General features: G+C 44.4%; 1 protein-coding gene across 10 annotated transcripts in view; it reads left to right on the forward strand.

The window, feature by feature from the left end:
- The window catches only part of LOC125408772 (myomegalin-like), a 211,805-nt gene that overhangs the window by 31,094 nt on the left and 164,184 nt on the right, over window positions 1–16,527 (forward strand). For all 10 annotated transcript variants that reach the window (XM_048447403.3, XM_048447446.3, XM_048447367.3 and 7 more), the window contains exons 2-3: window positions 11,939–11,994; window positions 15,946–16,097. In XM_048447403.3, coding sequence (XP_048303360.3) covers window positions 11,939–11,994; window positions 15,946–16,097 — 208 coding nt within the window. The remainder of the gene's footprint in view (window positions 1–11,938; window positions 11,995–15,945; window positions 16,098–16,527) is intronic.

Genomic DNA, 16,527 nt, shown 5'->3' on the forward strand with positions numbered 1-16,527 from the left:
AGAAAGGGAACAAATCATGAATCTCTTGACACCCAGTATAGTGCTGTAGGTAGATTGAGCCAATTGCTTCAGCATAGCCCAGGCCCTGGGAATATTAGTCATTGATGACAAAGGAAGACCACAGAATGCTCTGGCAAGACCCAAAGTAGAAGTCAAAAGACAGGTTCTGGAAGTGTGCAGAGCCACCCTGCATTGTCCTGGTGATCTGGCTGAAGCCAAAGCCTCTGGATTTTCATGCATCTTTCCAAAGATGCACAGATGTCTCACCTGTCTCCTTGCTGATCCCAGGGAGCCAGAGGCAATTACTAGAGAGCTGAATGTCTGACGGCCTTATAAGGCAAGGTGAGGAAAATAATCACCAGAACGGCCTCTGCCTTCTGCAGTCCTAAATCATTTCCCTGAGCTGTAACAGGTGGCAACATGAAAAAAAAATAGCTTCTTTAAAGGAGAAAGGCTTAGTGAGATAGACAGATGTGTGTGTGTGTGTGTGTGTGTGTGTGTGTGTGTGAGAGAGAGAGAGAGAGAGAGAGAGAGAGAGAGAGAGAGAGAGAGAGAGGCAGAGAGGCAGAGAGAGAGGGGGGGGAAGGAAGGAGGGAGGGAGAGAGAGAGATGGTGTGTGTGTGAGAGAGACAGAGAGGCAGAGAGAGACATTTGTTGCAGACACGCAGTCACGCTAGCTGTAAATGGTGCCTGCAGCTCTTTGAAATTGCTGGTGCGCACTCCAGAGACTTCTGCCGGAGAGGCATCTGGTCATGGGCACTTTCATGGACAGACTGTATGAGGCGAAGGCTGTAACTGCAGCCTGTGCTGGGGAGAAGTGGATGCTTCCGAGTCAGTGCAAGTCAGTCCATGCTTAACATGTTGGGGCGCTCTCCATAATGTCCTGCGTGTTCTGAGGGGCTCTGCCAGTTCAGCATCCTCACTTGCAGAGGTTATAATGATGGGTCTGGGGATGTGAAAACTGATGACCTCATTGTGTTTCTTTCACAACAGTCCTGTGATCTACCTCTGTGACTTCTACCCTATCTGCACTTGAATGTCCCTTCTTGTGATTCCTGTGCCACACCATGGGGTAGGGTTATTTGGCAACATTTGAAGCATAGATTTTCTTCTCTCCTGGCAAGTGAAAAGGGGACCTGAGATGTGGTCTCAGAAGATGTTCACAAATGACCTTTCCACTTTGATTAAGTCTGTTTCCATCATGTCTTGTGCCTTTTCTCACGAGGACTGTAGGGGACAGGACCCAGTGCTGTTATCTAGGGGCTTGGGGAAGATACTCTGGAGGAAATTGGTTAGAGACACTTTTCAGGATAAGACTTGTTTAAGTCATTCTCAGCACTTCTCCTTCAGGGCTTCCCATAGCATAGCATCTGTTAGACCAGCACTCCCGTATGCAAGTGGGAGCTGTCTTTCATGGAGAAATTGTTATCCCAAGAAACAAATTTATTCTGAGTCTTCATCATATCTTCTTGGCACAGCAGGTAGCTCACCTTGCCTTTCTCTTAGTTTCTCAGGATTCATATCACTGGACTTAAGGTAGGCACAAAGGAAGCATTTATGCATGGATATAAATAGGGTGGTCTGTATGGACAGGGAAAAAGTCTGAAAAGGTTAGAGAGATGGCTTAATGGTTTAGAGCACTTGCTTTTCTTGCAAACAACACAAGTACAGATTCCATCACCTATATTAATTGGCTCACAACCTGTTATAGGGGTTTCTGTCCTGCTCAGCTCCCATAGTCATTAAGTCTCAAAGAAATGACACAGGGGCTGGAGAGATGGCTCAGAGGTTAAGAGCATTGCCTGCTCTTTCAAAGGTCCTGAGTTCAATTCCCAGCAACCACATGGTGGCTCACAACCATCTGTAATGGGGTCTGGTGCCCTCTTCTGGCCTGCAGGCATACACACAGACAGAATATTGTATACACAATAAATAAATAAATAAATAAATAAATAAATAAATAAATAAATAAATAAATATTTTTTAAAAAAAGAAATCACACAGAAATCTACATTAGTTATAAACTGATTGGCCCATTAGCTCAGGCTTCTTATTAACTCTTATAACTTATATTAGCCCATTATTCTTGTCTATGTTAGCCACATGGCTCAGTACCTTTTTCAGTGATGCAGTCACATCTTGCTTCTTCTGCGGCTGGGTCACACTGTAGAAGGAACTTCCTTCTTCCCAGAATTCTCCTGTTCTCCTTAACCCACCTCTATTTCCTGTCTGGTTGTCCTGCCTATACTTCCTGCCTGGCTACTGGCCAATCAGCTTTTATTTAAAATATAATTGACAGAATACAGACCATTGTCCCACACCAACAACCACTTGTAATTCTAGATCCAGGGGATCTGATACCCTCTAATGGCCTCCATGAATACCTACACTCGTGTGAACAAACCCACGCACAGATACATAGGTACATACATTATGGAAAATGAAATAAATCCATGTTTATGCTGTATATTTTTTATAGGTCTGGAGTGATGCCAATTCATTTTTCAAGTTCGTGTTCCAGTGTGATGTTATACAGAGCATCTCTCTTTCCAGGCCTCTTCCTCACCTGTAGACCCAGAGGAAGGCTGTCTATTTTACAGAATATTATTGAATAGTGCCTGGAAAGTATAAGACATTCATTCCGTAAACTGGGAGGCAGCATGGATGATAGGTGTGATGGTTCGCCATAGTAATTATCATGGTCATTGAGCAGCATTTCACTGTAAGAAAATGTATTACTTTGAAAAACTATGCAAAGGCAGTTTTTTTTTTAAAAAAAAAAAACCTTACCTGTAGATGTCTTTATTGTCAAGGTGAGCCTATTTGTGAAGTTCTGTCATCTATAAATTGTCAGGGCCAGGACGTCACATGGGTTTAAAAAAAAAAAAAAGAAAGAAAACCCAGGCTATAGATTCTTTTTTTTTTCTTCTTGCTATTTTGTATTTGACAGATTGAATGTAGATATAAATAAAAATATGAAAAATTGACCTTTAGGAAATTCCTTCTACTTGATCCAGACAGAATCTAGCAAGTCATATCAAAGGAGTCTCTGCTTTTAGATTTATTTATCTTATTTTATGTTTATAAATGTTTTGCCTGCATGAATGGTGCCCATTGGGGTTAGATGGGGGTTTCAGGCACCCTAGAAATGAAGTTGTAGATGGTTGTGAGCTACTATGTGGATTCTGGGAACTGAACCTGGGTCCTCTGGAAGAGCAACAACTGCTTTTAACTGCGGAGCCGTCTCTCCTGCCCCTCAAAGGAGGCTTAAACCTTCTCAACAACACAAACAGTAGGGCAGAATTATGAGACCTAAATACTGTGGAGGCCTCAGTAAGCAACAAATGTCAGCAAATTTCCTGTCACACTATAAGACTCTGCCGAAAATCCCACCCTGAGCCTAACGCTGAAGTACGTCATCTTTAACGTAGGTCATTTAGACCATTAATTAGGATGAACAGTGGAAGTCGAAACACATTTTCCAAACCAGGTGTAGTGGTGCACACCTTTAAACCCAGCACTTGGAAGGGAGAGGCAGGAGGATCTCTGTGAGTTTGAAACCTCGTTTACAGAATGAGTTCCAGGACAGCCAGAGCCACAAAGAGAGATCCTGTCTCCAAAGTAAACCAACCTGCCCAACAAAACAAAGAAAAATTCTAATCAACAAAAAACCCACATTTTCCTTTTTTAAAGAATCTTTTGATAAAATAGGAAAGAACACGTATTCACTGTGGTGGGTTGAGTAAGAATGGCCCCCGTGGGCTCGTAGATTTGTTTGCTTGGTCACCAGTGAGTGGCATTATTAGGAAATATGACCTTATTGGAGTAGGTGTGGCCTTGTTGGAGGAAGTAAGTCACTGGGGGTGGACATTGAGATTTTCAAATGCTCCAGCCAGTCTTAGTGCCTCTCTCTTCCCGATGCCCAGGGATCCAGAGGGAAAACCCTCAGTTACGTCTCCAGCACCATGTCTGCCTGCAGGCCACCAAGCTTCAAGCCATGATAATAATGGGCTAAAGCTCTAAACTGTAAGCCAGCCCCAGTTAAATGTTTTCCTTTGCAAGTGTTGTCATGGTTACAGTGTCTCTTCACAGCAATAGAACAGTGACTAAGACACTTGCATGTTTTTTTTTAATTCCCCCACCCCCAGCCTCCAGCCTTTCTCTAAGCCATGTTTCCTAGTTTATATTTATAGGCGTTTTTACAATAGTACAAATATCATGTTGATCTTTTCTTATTGACAGTATTACTAAATGATTTTTCAAAGTTTACGTTGGATATTTGACAATATAAAAAAAAGAAAAGAAAAAAAAAAAACGCTTGAGATGAACTGACTTCCTAGCAAGAAAAGTTTAGTGTATGACTTACAGTTTCAGGAATGTTTTATAACTTTGACTGTGTTCTTTCTTCGGACAGCTATAAAGATTACAGATCTTTCTGAGTTGTTTTCTGGTCCCCAGTTTATGTTGTAAACCTTGGTAAAAGCAGCCAGCGGTACCCACACCACAGCAAAAAAAAAAAAGCTATACTACCTTGACATCTACCCACCAAGTAAATGAAACTTTTAAACTCGGCTTCCCAGAGTCTCAGAGCATTGATGAAATGCAGGCGTGTTGGTTGACAGATCATAATGAGGATGTGCTCTAATCCCAAGAGTTTTGATTTCTGCCTGGAACCTCCCGAGTATGTCCCTTATGGATTGCATTCCTAACGGTGTTCTGATCTGAGCTCTCATGAGAATTGCTCCAAGGCGTCTGAGCATCATCATCAGACATTAAGACATCAACATCCCACGACATCAACAACCCCAGTCCCTGTACCAGTTTTCTGTGTTAGTCACTTTGCGTTGTTGTGACAACGTATCTGAGCTAAACAGCCTTTTAAAAAGGAAGGGATACTTTGGCTCTAGCTTCAGTGACTTCAAGCTGTGGTTATTTGGGGCTTTAGGCCTGTGGTGGCTGCAAGAGAATGTGATGGTAAAAATTCGCTCACTGTATGGTGTTTATGAAGCAAAGAGAGAAAGGAGGGTGAGGTCTCATTGTACCCGTCAATGGCACATGGGATAACCACTCTCTTCCACCAGGCCCCACCTCCCCAAAGTGCCACATGCTGGCACACTGACCTTTCTCAGGCCTTGGGGGTCCAAACCATACCAGCGCTTGAAGAGGTCAGTGAAGAGCCTGTGTGAGGAGAGACACCAAGAGCTTTCTGTCTGAGAGAGTGTGCGAGAAGGAAAGGTAACACATGGACAGGGGTGAATCCTAGAGAGCCATTTATGACTAGATGAGCCCACCGTTCATCTTCCTGTCTTTACATCTTTCTCACATTGCTTTGAGTATACTCACAGCTGACCTTTAAGATCTAGATTCAATCAATGTTCTCTATTGGTTCCTAGACCTTCATCTCTTTGAAGACTATATTACTGACTCATTTATGTTCTGAAATTTCTTCAAATACATTGGTCTCACAGTTACCTCTTTGAACCATGTGTCTTCCTCTCTGAATCTATTATGGAATGACAAGATCCATAATTTCTTTTTTTATTTCCAGTGCCTTGCATGCAAAGAAAGTCTCCATAAACGTTTATAAAATTGGAAACTCTAAAAGCAGGACTGAGGAGGTGACTCCATTGGTGAAACGCTTGCCATGCAACCATGAGGACCTTAGGTCAATCTCCAGTGCTCATGTAAAAGCCAGGTGTGGAGGCATGGCATGCATCTGTAATTCCAGCTGGACAGGCAAAGACAGGATTCCTGGGACTTCCTAGCCAGACAGTATAGCTAAACCAACCAGCAATCTCCAGTTTCACTGAGAGGCCCTGCCCCCAGCTCCTTTCCTCAAAAAATATGGAAGGAAATAGAGGAAAATATCTGATGTTGAACTCTGACCTCCACATGAATGCACACACGTGTGCACAAGCCAGTCACACCTGAACATCTACACCAACACACACAGATTCCTATGGAAAGATAGCATAGCAATAGCAATCAAGTTCCAGGTTGCTGCTCTGCGTTCTGCTCAAACATAGTACTCTTCTGCTTCTGAAATTTGTTTATAGAAACAAACTGGAAATACAGAAAGCCTAGCCTTGGTCCTTCAGCTTGGAGATGCTAAACAAAGTGGTGGGGCCCAGGACGATGCTCAGAACTGCCTCCAAGCTTATGGTCTGGGGAAGGAGCGTGAGAATAATCACATTGCGGGGGGGTTCCATTCATAAGAAGAAAGCACAACCCTAGGTTAATTATTCTAATTTGAAGAAGAAAATGATGAAGCTAGACTGACATAACCCCTCAACGTGGTTTTGGAGACAATCTTCGTCCTAAGATATAATTACCTCATATATTAAGGGTCTAATTATTGAAGCTGATGTAGATCTGATTCCTGACTCCTTTCACTCTGAAAATTCAGTTGGTGGAATTTGAAGATGATGGTACCAAGAGCGCAGTTTGCAAAATAGAGTCTCTCTGCCCTGTGGGAAATACCGCAGCAGCTTCCACTGTGGTGTCGAAGCCTTGGCCTTGCTCCCCAGCATCATGAGGAACTAGACTATAGGGTCAATGCAGTGCTGGATCTTCAAAGAAGCTGTGTTCAAGCAAAGCATACTCTAGTGTCCTGGATGTTCCTTAGGGTAAATGAAACTACCATTCCCGGAAATGACCGGGAAGAGCCATCAGTCAGCCCGACAGCATTAGAGTGACAGGGAGCGGCAGATGGCTTTCAGAGAGTAGCAATTACATCACCTCGGAGAACTACAGGAAAAGCCAGCGATGTAAGATATGAAGTATCACTGTGTGGCATGAATTTAATATCGTGTAAGTTACGTATCAGCTAACGCAGAGAATATGGGCGGATGGCATGCAGAAATCAAGCAAGCGGGCAGCTTGTGGGTAAGCTGTGCTCGGAGACTCTTGGTTCTTCCGATCCAACAGAACGTTGTCTTGGCAAGAGCGCTAGCACACACAATTTTCGTGGAATCGTTTTGTTTCTAAAAGAATCATAATGTTAGGGAGAAAGAGAAGGCGAGGGCTATTCCTCATCTATACAGCAAACTTCTTTTTGAAATTTTGAAATTTCTTTTGAAAAGGTAAAGCATCATGAGGGAATGAGTATATACAGATGTCTGTGTGGGAGAACTCTTAGTGGTGAACAGTGTACTAGTGTTTGGAGTCACTTGGTGGATTCATGTTTTATTTTGTTTTTAAATCTAAATACAGTTCAATTTGAGAAACTAGCACAAGGGATATGCATATTTTTTCAGTCTTGGCTAAAGCAGAAGAATATACCAGAGTATCATTTGGCGTGTGTGTGTGTATGTGTGTGTGTGTGTGTGTGTGTGTGTGTGTGTACAGGTTTGGAGTCTGTCTACTCTCCCTCAATTCCCCTTGCACTTGGGTTTATCGGATGTCGTAAATGGCAGCCCTCTCACACTCAGACTTTCTCTACGGGTCCCTTCCTTTCCTTGGGAAGCATCAAATTCCTTCCCAACCTTTTCCAGTAGTGGAGAATGCCTCCTGCCTGGCATTAAGAGAGCGAACCAGAGCTGTTAACAGAGCTAAAGTGATTTTTAAAAACTCTCCTGAGAGATTACAAGTATGCCTTTTAGCTCAGTCCTGTCTAATCTGACCTCTCCATTTTTCCAATTATCGATCCACGCGGCAGGCAGCAAGCTGAGCACGCATGTGTGGGTGGGGGAAGGTGAGGCACCCAGGAGGGCTGATATCTTGCTTTGTTACAACCTGCCCCTGCCCTGTAATCTGGACTCTGTTGAGCAAGGAGGATTGAGCAAGATCATGTCTGGAGAGAACCTCAGATCCCTGAAAAGCCCTCAGATGAGTTTTGTTGTTAGATTTTTGTCTCCGTCAGTGTCCGGTCACTGGGACAAAAATGTTCGACAGAAATGCCTTGAAGGAGGAAAGGTTTAGTTGGGTTTATTGATCTGGGGTTTTGTCCGTGGTCTTCTGACTCTATCGTGGACCTCTGGTGAAGCAGAACATCACAGAATGTGGGTGTGAGAGGGGAAGGCTGCCTCCCTCTTGATGGCCAGGAAGCAGGAAAGAGTGAAGGAGGGATGGGAACAAGATATATGCACAGTGACCTACTTCCTTAACCAAAGTCGCACCCCCTAGAGTCTCTGTCACCCCTGGCCACCACCCACTGGAGTCTTTGTGGGGGAATGAAGGGCATTCCGGATCTAAACCCTGACAATAGAATCTATAATTAATGTAAAGACATAGAAATACATTTTCTTCTTGGGTGAACATTTGAGGAAAGGAAAGCTCAGAGAGGTAAACGCGATACACAAGCAAGCGAGCGACTTTCCACACAAAATAGTGAATTGTGTGTTCTGTGTCTTAAAGCAGAAGCGAACCCCTGGTAGCTCTTGGTCTGTACCAGGGCAGCAACTTCAGGAACCTGTGATGGACCAGGGAGGGAGGGCAGGGCTGTGGTAAGCTGGCAATGACTTTTCCGTCCTATTTAAAGCGGCGGCGGGGGGGGGGATTTATCCCCTATGTGAAGAGGCAGGAACTTTTATTTTTCCAGGGAATGTGGAAGTGGGTCACCCGGGTGTGGATGGAATGAAACAGTGTCGGATGAGTAGCTTTGGCCTGAGGGTTGACTGTGTTTCTGAAGGCAGATGGGCAGCCACCTTTCTGGGCTGAGCACGCATGCTCAGAGAGCAACACAGATAACTATCAATTTCCCCTCACACACAGTTCAAGCCGTGGTTCTCCTGAATAGTTGTGACATCTTCTCCCAGCATCACTCGGACAGGAGGGAACCTAAAAGTGGTGCTTGTGTCCGCTTCTTCCGTGGTGTGGCTCACTCACAGGGAGATTTTTTTAATAAGGATGAAGGAAAGACAGAGAGCTGGGGAGCTGGAAGCCAGTGATCTACTTTTGGTCAGTAAAGAATTGTGTGCATTCCAAATGTGTCATGTTCTACCCTTTCATGTCCATCTGGTTAACGGAGTGAAGATTTATGTGACTCCATCCCTGAGGCAAACATCAATTTCCAAACAAATGCTAGATTCGCGTCTGTCTCCCCGGGACAGTTGTCTGGCTTTTAAAAGGAGAGGCCCTGTAGTACATTGCCTACCAAGTTCATTTTGGCCACCACTGTCTGGGGATACCCCAAAGCTTATAGGATAAATAAGTTCAATATCAAAGCATCTCTCTGCAGAGTAATGGCAGCCATCTCTATCCCCGCCGTACTCGTGTGCCCACCCAGACAGCCAGAGAAGTAGCCAGCATCCATTTAAAATCATTAGCCACTCATCTTTCTGATTCATAAAAACCACAGCAGCTGAATGCCTTTCAGTGTCTGTGCCCCCCACCCCCCACACCGTTCAACCCTCTCACCTCCCTCCCCACACCTCTGCTCAGCACACTGACCTCCTTGCTGTTTGTCCTGCATTCCAGTTGCTCCCTCTGGAGGGCTTTGCCTTTGATGCTGTCAGCTTAGAGGAGTCTTCTCACAGACCCCAGAGCTACCCACTGCTCCACAGAGCAGTCTTGTCCACCAAAAGCTGCAGTCTCCTGCCTCGGCTTACCTCTAGCCCTTCTCTATACCCACTTTCTCTGTGCCCTCACTGTCAGGTCCAAAGAAACCCTACTCCCCTAAAGTACCCCTTTTCTTTCTCCTTTACCAAAGGAGCCAAGTTCTTACCACTGTCAGGAGGGACAAATGGCTGTCTGGGTGCCTGTTAGCACACCAGTGAAAATGCTGGCTCCAGGCTCTCTCAGCATCCTAAGTACATGGGACTATTTCAGCCCTTCCCACCCCACCTCCTACCCTAAATACTTCTCCAGCTCATGAGCTCCCCCAGTTCCTCATTCCCTTAGATAGAACCCTACTATTTTGGCTAGGTGTTCTCTTGCTCCTCTTCTTTCTCAATCTTCCTCTCTCTCTCCCTTCCTCCCCTCTCTGCTGGCCATGTTTAGCCTATCTTTTTTTTCTCTCCTCTTTCCCTGTTCTAGACTCTTCCAGATGCTTCTGGCTGTACTCTCTCTCATATCTACAATAAAAACACACCCCCAACCATACCTCAGAGTGGTCATAGCCTCAGTTTGCAACTCAGCCTTCATAGAACTGGTGCCCAAGTCCTCCTATACATTTTACTTGTTTTCTCTCGCTGTGAGTCCCATGACAACAGAGATATTGTTGCCTGTCTTGCTCACCGCTACATTTGGGAAGCTTCAAAGAGTACCTAGGCTCTGCTCATGCTAGATAAGAGCTCTGTTCCCAGGCTACATCCCTGGTCCTCTGGATCATTATCATTGTTATTACTGGTTGTTGTTGCTGCTATTATTATTATTATTATTATTACTGGTTGTTGTTGTTGTTATTATTATTATTACTGGTTGTTATTATTATTATTATTATTATTATTATTATTATTATTATTATTATTATTGCTGGTACAACAATGTTTAAAACCTTGCTGCGAGGGCTGTGCATGTGGTCCATTGGCCTAGCATGAGTGAGGCCCAGATTGCTCTCAGAGGGAAAAGGGGCTGACACACAAACACACTCAGCAGGCAGGAAGCCCTGGGCCCAGTGCTCCATCTCCAGTGCTGCCTAAAGTGCCTCATCAAAAACTCAAACAAAACACAGCACCTAGCAACAAGTAGGTGTTAGGCAACTTATTGATTGATCTCTGTGATCTTTGCCCTCTCTGTGTAAAGGATGTTAGTATGTAACTGTTCTTTGCAGATAAAGTCCTGGCTCCTGGATTGTACCCTTATGAACATTTCCATGAATAGACTTCGCTTTTCAAAAATCTTTGTGTCTATTTTTTTTTTCTGTATTTGAGGTAGGATCCTACATAGCCCAGGTTTGCCTTGAACTTACTTTGCACTTTCAGAGAGCCTTGTACGTCTGACCCTCCGACTAACGCCTTCTAAGTGCTATGATTACAGGTTGGAGCCACCACACTCTGCTCATGGGTGCTGGGAGCAAATCCACGGTTTGATACATGCTATAAAACTCAGCTATGTTCCCAGCCCCCACTGTGTCAAGTCTACTTTCTAAACATTAAAGTTTTTTACTTCCTTCTCTGTCTTTTTCCTCGTTAAAACCCTCACATCTTTCTTGAGCAACAGATGCCCCTGTATGCCCTTGGTTAGTTTTCATCTCCACTTGACACATCTAAGAGTCATCTCAGAAGACAGAGTCTCAGACCAGATTGGCCTGTGGCCGTGACACTGGGGAATTGTCCTGGCTGTTGATGATGTGGAAGGGTTCAGCCCACTGTGGGCGGTTCCACCGCTAGGCAGGTACTTTTGAGTTGTGAAAGAAGTCTGACTGAACACAAACCAGAGCAAGAGGAGCCAGCCAGCCAGCAAACAGCCTTTCTTTATGATTTCTGCTCCAAGTTCCAGAATTCCCTTGGAGTTGAACTGTTCCCTGGGAGTATAAGCTGAAATGACCCTTTTCCTCCCCACATTGTTTTGGTCACTACCACAGAAGTCAAGGAGCAAATTAAAACACTCTTCTCTTTTTTCCTCATTCCACACAGCCTCACTCAGAACCCAGAACAGTCTATCTAAAACTCAGGTATTCTATCCTTTGTTATTGTTTATTCCCTAAGAGGGTTCAGCTTTGTCTAGTTGCAGATTGGCTACATACATTTCTCTGCCACATCAGCGATGTCCTTGACTTCTGATACTTGCTGTTGCCTCCTGATAGAATATTCTTTTGCTCCCACTCTCCATCTGGCTCCTGTCCTCCGTAACTAGCTCTGAAGGTCCCTTTCACCAAGCCCTTACACCCGTTAAGTTCTCTATGCCTTTGTCGACTACAATAGCAGTTAGTACATGTAAGAGTTTATTGGGCACCAGTGAAGAATGGATGGGAACAGCACACAGACACCTTGGACCTCAGGAATAGGAGCCTTGTGGTGGGTAACTTATTGATTAATGTCTATTTTTTTTTCAACAGACATTATTTTGGAGAAGATGATGGGGAGATGGTACCCAGAACAAACAGTGCAGCAGGTAAGGATGGTGTGGGCCGTGCCCTTTAACGTCGCTGTTTCCTGCCATTCCCCCAAATCAATTCCCGGTGGGAGTTTCCTCAAATTTTTATAGATTTCCAAATTTGCACACACCAGTGTAGCATATAATCCCCTAGTTGGAATTCCCCAGTGGGGAATTTTATAGTGTATGTAATTGTATGTGTTAAGAGGCAGCACATTACAATCAATCATCACACAAATACTTCTGTGAATTCTTCACACTTTCAATATGGCTAGGATTGCAAGATTAAAGTGCAAATCTTGCAAATGTGTACCGTAAATTTTGCCGTCAAAATAAAATTTCCATCCTGATACCTCATTAAAATGGGTGTAGTAATGATGTCACTCTCAGAGGTAAGATGAAATAATCAAAATTCTTGTCTAGAAATAAGCGCTTCCTAAATCTTATTTACTGCTCTTATTAATGTCATCATAATTATAGCACACACGTGTGGCAGCTAGGGATGTTTTCATTGTAAAATCAAAGTACAGATAACTCTCTCTCTCTCTCTCTCTCTCTCTCTCTCCCCTTCAAGACAGGGTTTCTTTATGTAGCCCTAGTCATCCTAGGACTGGCTCTGTAAACCAGACTAGCCTTGAACTCAGAGATTTGCCTGCTCTGTCTCCTTAGTGCTGGGACTGAAGGCATGTGCTACCACACTGACTCTTTTTTTTTTTTTAATTTAAAAGAATATACGAAGTGATGTGTGTTTTATACTAGCATATTTATGTATACTTTGTCTTTGCTTCATCTCCTCCCTTGTCCTCCTGTCCCCTCCTGCTGTCCCCTCTTCCCCTAGAGGCCCCAATTTCAGCTCCATTGCCACATACACACTGCAACTACCCACTTACCCGCCTTCCTCTCAGTCTCTTTTCTAGTTCTAGAACCCATACTCACACTCATAAACAGATAAAAATTAAACTAGAGGGTCTTCATATACGAGAAAGTATGCTATACTTATGTTTGGAGCCTGGCTGAGGCAAATTTCTTTGGGGAACCATTTTTCTCAAAGGCTTGCTCCCAACCGGAGGATTTCCTTCACTGACTAAGTGTTTTGCCTTTTCTTCATAACTGGTTCATGTAGAAGTCAGTCCTTAATTTGAATACATTAAAGACCTCAGCATCCCCTAATCTTGGGAATCCAAGTGACTGAGGAGATTGCTCAGTCAGTAAAACCCTTGGTGGGATGCACTTGGAATCCCAGCACCATGGAGGTCGAGAAAGCAAGATCCTGGCCTGCTTGGGACTTCTAGAACACACACACACACACACACACACACACACACACACACTGATATTCGACTGTGTATATTCAGTTTAGAAGTTCCCAGGATATCATACTTAACATTTTGGGTGTCTAGATCCTGCATTTTGAACTGAAAATCCAAAGAATTGGGACAAATACTGAAAGACAATGTCCAAAATGCCTACTCTTGACAGACACTGGATGGAAGGTTCCCATCTGTTATTTCTGTCTTCAGTGTGAGATTTCTGTGCAAGTGTCATTATCCTCAAGTCCACAGAGGCAGTGAGATTTAGAAAAATGAAGATATCTGCTTAAAATTGCACAGCGTGCGAGCAGTCCGGATCCGACTCCAGCCGTAAGACTCAGCTCACCCCCTCAACCTCACGCATTATGGCTTTGCTTTGTTGTATCATTTGTGCCTCCACTCAGTAGCCTATGTAACGTCATCTAAACAGGAAAGCAATCATTCTCTCTGCAATTCTCATTTTAAACATCACATTTGCTCAGAAACATTTTTGTCCACCAACAGAACAGGGTCAATGGCATCATTTTATGACATTGTTAGTTTGTGATCTCAGAGTGCTACCAAACGAACAGGACAATTGTTTGGTGGGCACCTCCGCCAAGACCAAACGAAGCAGCAACAAAACTCTCTCGGCAACTAATTTCCCCACCAATAAAACTGGCTTTCCTTTTCTTGTACTTGAAACTCTTAGACAACCAGGTATCGGGGACCATCAAGCACAGGGCTAGCTGAACACATATGCCATAGTGTGTTAATTTGACAGAACTAAAGATTCTGCTGACAGAGTGTTCAGCTTAGAAACAAATTTCCTTTCCAGTTGTCCTTCTTGAAAACGAGTGGTGTAATGGAAAGAAACACGAAAGCCCGGTGCAGCCCCCGAGTCCCTCCGTCCAGCATTGTCCGTTCTCCCAACTCCTTTCTCGCCAGCATCTTTCTGATACTCTTCTTCTTCCTCTTCCCCCTTGTAGACTTTTCTTTGTCTCCGAATACTACAACATTCTTTCTACATTTTCCTCTATCTTAAAAGGGCTTCCTCCCATCAGAGCCACTTCCTAGTGGTTGCCTGCAGCCGTTGCTCCTTACTCTCCCAGATTCCTTGCAGAGACAGGATACGCTCCTGAGATTGGGGTGAGGTGTTTTCAGGAAAAAGTGGACCGAAGAAAAAGACAGAAGATCACCGTGGTACACTTGGTCTCTCTCTCTCTCTCTCTCTCTCTCTCTCTCTCTTGCACTCTCTTTCTCTCTTGCACTCTCTCTCTCTCTCTCTGTCAGAATAGTAGACATTTCCATTTCTCTTTCATAATTTGATGGTTCACCTTTACTTCAGAGTTCCTTTTCCTTTGAACACAGATGAATCTAAATCTCTTCTGAGACCCTGAAAAAAATCTAGGAAGGTGATGAAAGCACGCCAGGACTTGGTCCCCTGTCCTTATGTTCTCTGTCAACTTTCTGTCACTGTGACATGATACTTGAGGAGGTCAACTGGAAAGGAGAATTCCCCTTGGCTCCTGGGTTCAGGGGTCACAGTCTGTGGTTGGTTGGCTGTTTCCCTGCATTCAGGGGTCATGGTCTGTGGTTGACCGGCTCTGTTTCTCAGGGGGTCACAGTCTGTGGTTGTTTGGCTCTGTTTCCCTCTTAGTGGGTGGTGATGCAGCACTTCACAGCAGGAGCCCATGGCAGAGGAAATATACCCACATCATGGCAACTGAGCACAAAAGAGAGAGGGAAAGGGCCAGGGTCCCAATAACCTCTTTAAGGCCTTGTCCCTAGTGGCCTACCTCTATTGGCTCCAGCTTCTCCCTCCCATTAGTGCGATAGACTGGCCAGCGAGCCTTTAGCATATGAGCCTTTGGGGGATATTTAAGAGCCAAACCATGACACAGTTCTCTGGCAAGTTTATAAATGGGGCAGGGGGACATGGGGGGAGGAAGAAAAAGAGCACAGGGTAACATTTGTCTCTTACTCCTTAAGGCTACTTTGTCCTAGGTCTAGCTGACTTTTCAGAAATCGAGGCTTCCCCCGGCCCGTATGCCTCTACTTGCTCTCACACGGTCTTGGAATTCTTCGTGTTGGTGTGGGTCTTTTTAAGGCAAAAAGAATAGCTTGGGAATACAGGTGCATTGTTTACTTCTATTGACCAGGAAAAGATTAGTTTTCTACATGTTTTTTAACCTCAGATCATCACCCCTGCTGTGCCCCCATCTGTGGTCCACATGTGTCTTGTTTGATTGGGGCACTGATTCCTTATTTGTTCACACATCGCCACTCCAGACTCTGCTCTGGAGGCCCGGCTTTGCACCATGATGAACGTTGAGCTGCTAAGAGTCCAAGGGTGGAAAAGCGGTGTTTAAGGCCTCATCACCTGACACACATGGTGTCATTTTTATGTGTTTTGTTGGCTAGCACAAGTCACTTGGCCACCTAAGAGGAGGATGGCCATCGTGTCAAAAAGAGGCCTGAACACCCACGCTATGTCTCAATATTCACCAGAGACCATGAATAATAAATTCCATGAGAGTTACTGTGTGTGAATCCTTTCTATGTGACCTGTGTGGTTCGTATTTTACAGAAAGGAAATTCTGCTGGAATGTGCCAGTTAGAACAGCTCTCTGCCTTTCTTATATACACTCTTTTTCTTACTGCTCTGTTTTGTTCCCAGCTTTTCTTAGCGACACTAAGGATCGGGGCCCTCCGGTTCAGTCACAGACCTGGAGAAGTAGCGAGAAGATGCCCTTTGGACAGGCACACTCCTTGAGAGCATTTGAGAAGCCCCCACTGGTACAGACCCAGGCTCTTCGAGACTTCGAGAAGGTGAGACGCATGTGTGGATCATTCTAATCCCAATTAGGAGCACAAATATAGACTCGGGATTTTATAAAAATATGATCGATAGACCGGATTATGAGCTTGGTTGTCATGATGGTGACCCTTTCAAGAGTGGGTGTGCCCTAAGCATGTGCTGTCAGCTGCTTGCTAGAGCCAGTGGTTGATGGAAGAGCAATTACTTGTACTCATGTATTCTGTTTTGGTCATCTTTCTCCTTCACGTCTCGGATAAACTCAGGAGGGTTAAATGACACCCAGAGAAGCAGTACTTGGGACACTGTGAGCCCAGAACTCCCAGTCCAGGGGGCTAGCATTATTTTCTCTATGGCCAGCTTGGACAATGCCAAAAAGCTAGATACTGTCTGTTCCATGAGGAAACTCAACCAAAGCCATTTGCTTTTCAACAAGAATCAGCC

This window comes from Myodes glareolus, chromosome 17 (assembly GCF_982192425.1).
Source record: "Myodes glareolus chromosome 17, mMyoGla1.1, whole genome shotgun sequence".
Lineage (NCBI taxonomy): Eukaryota > Metazoa > Chordata > Mammalia > Rodentia > Cricetidae > Myodes > Myodes glareolus.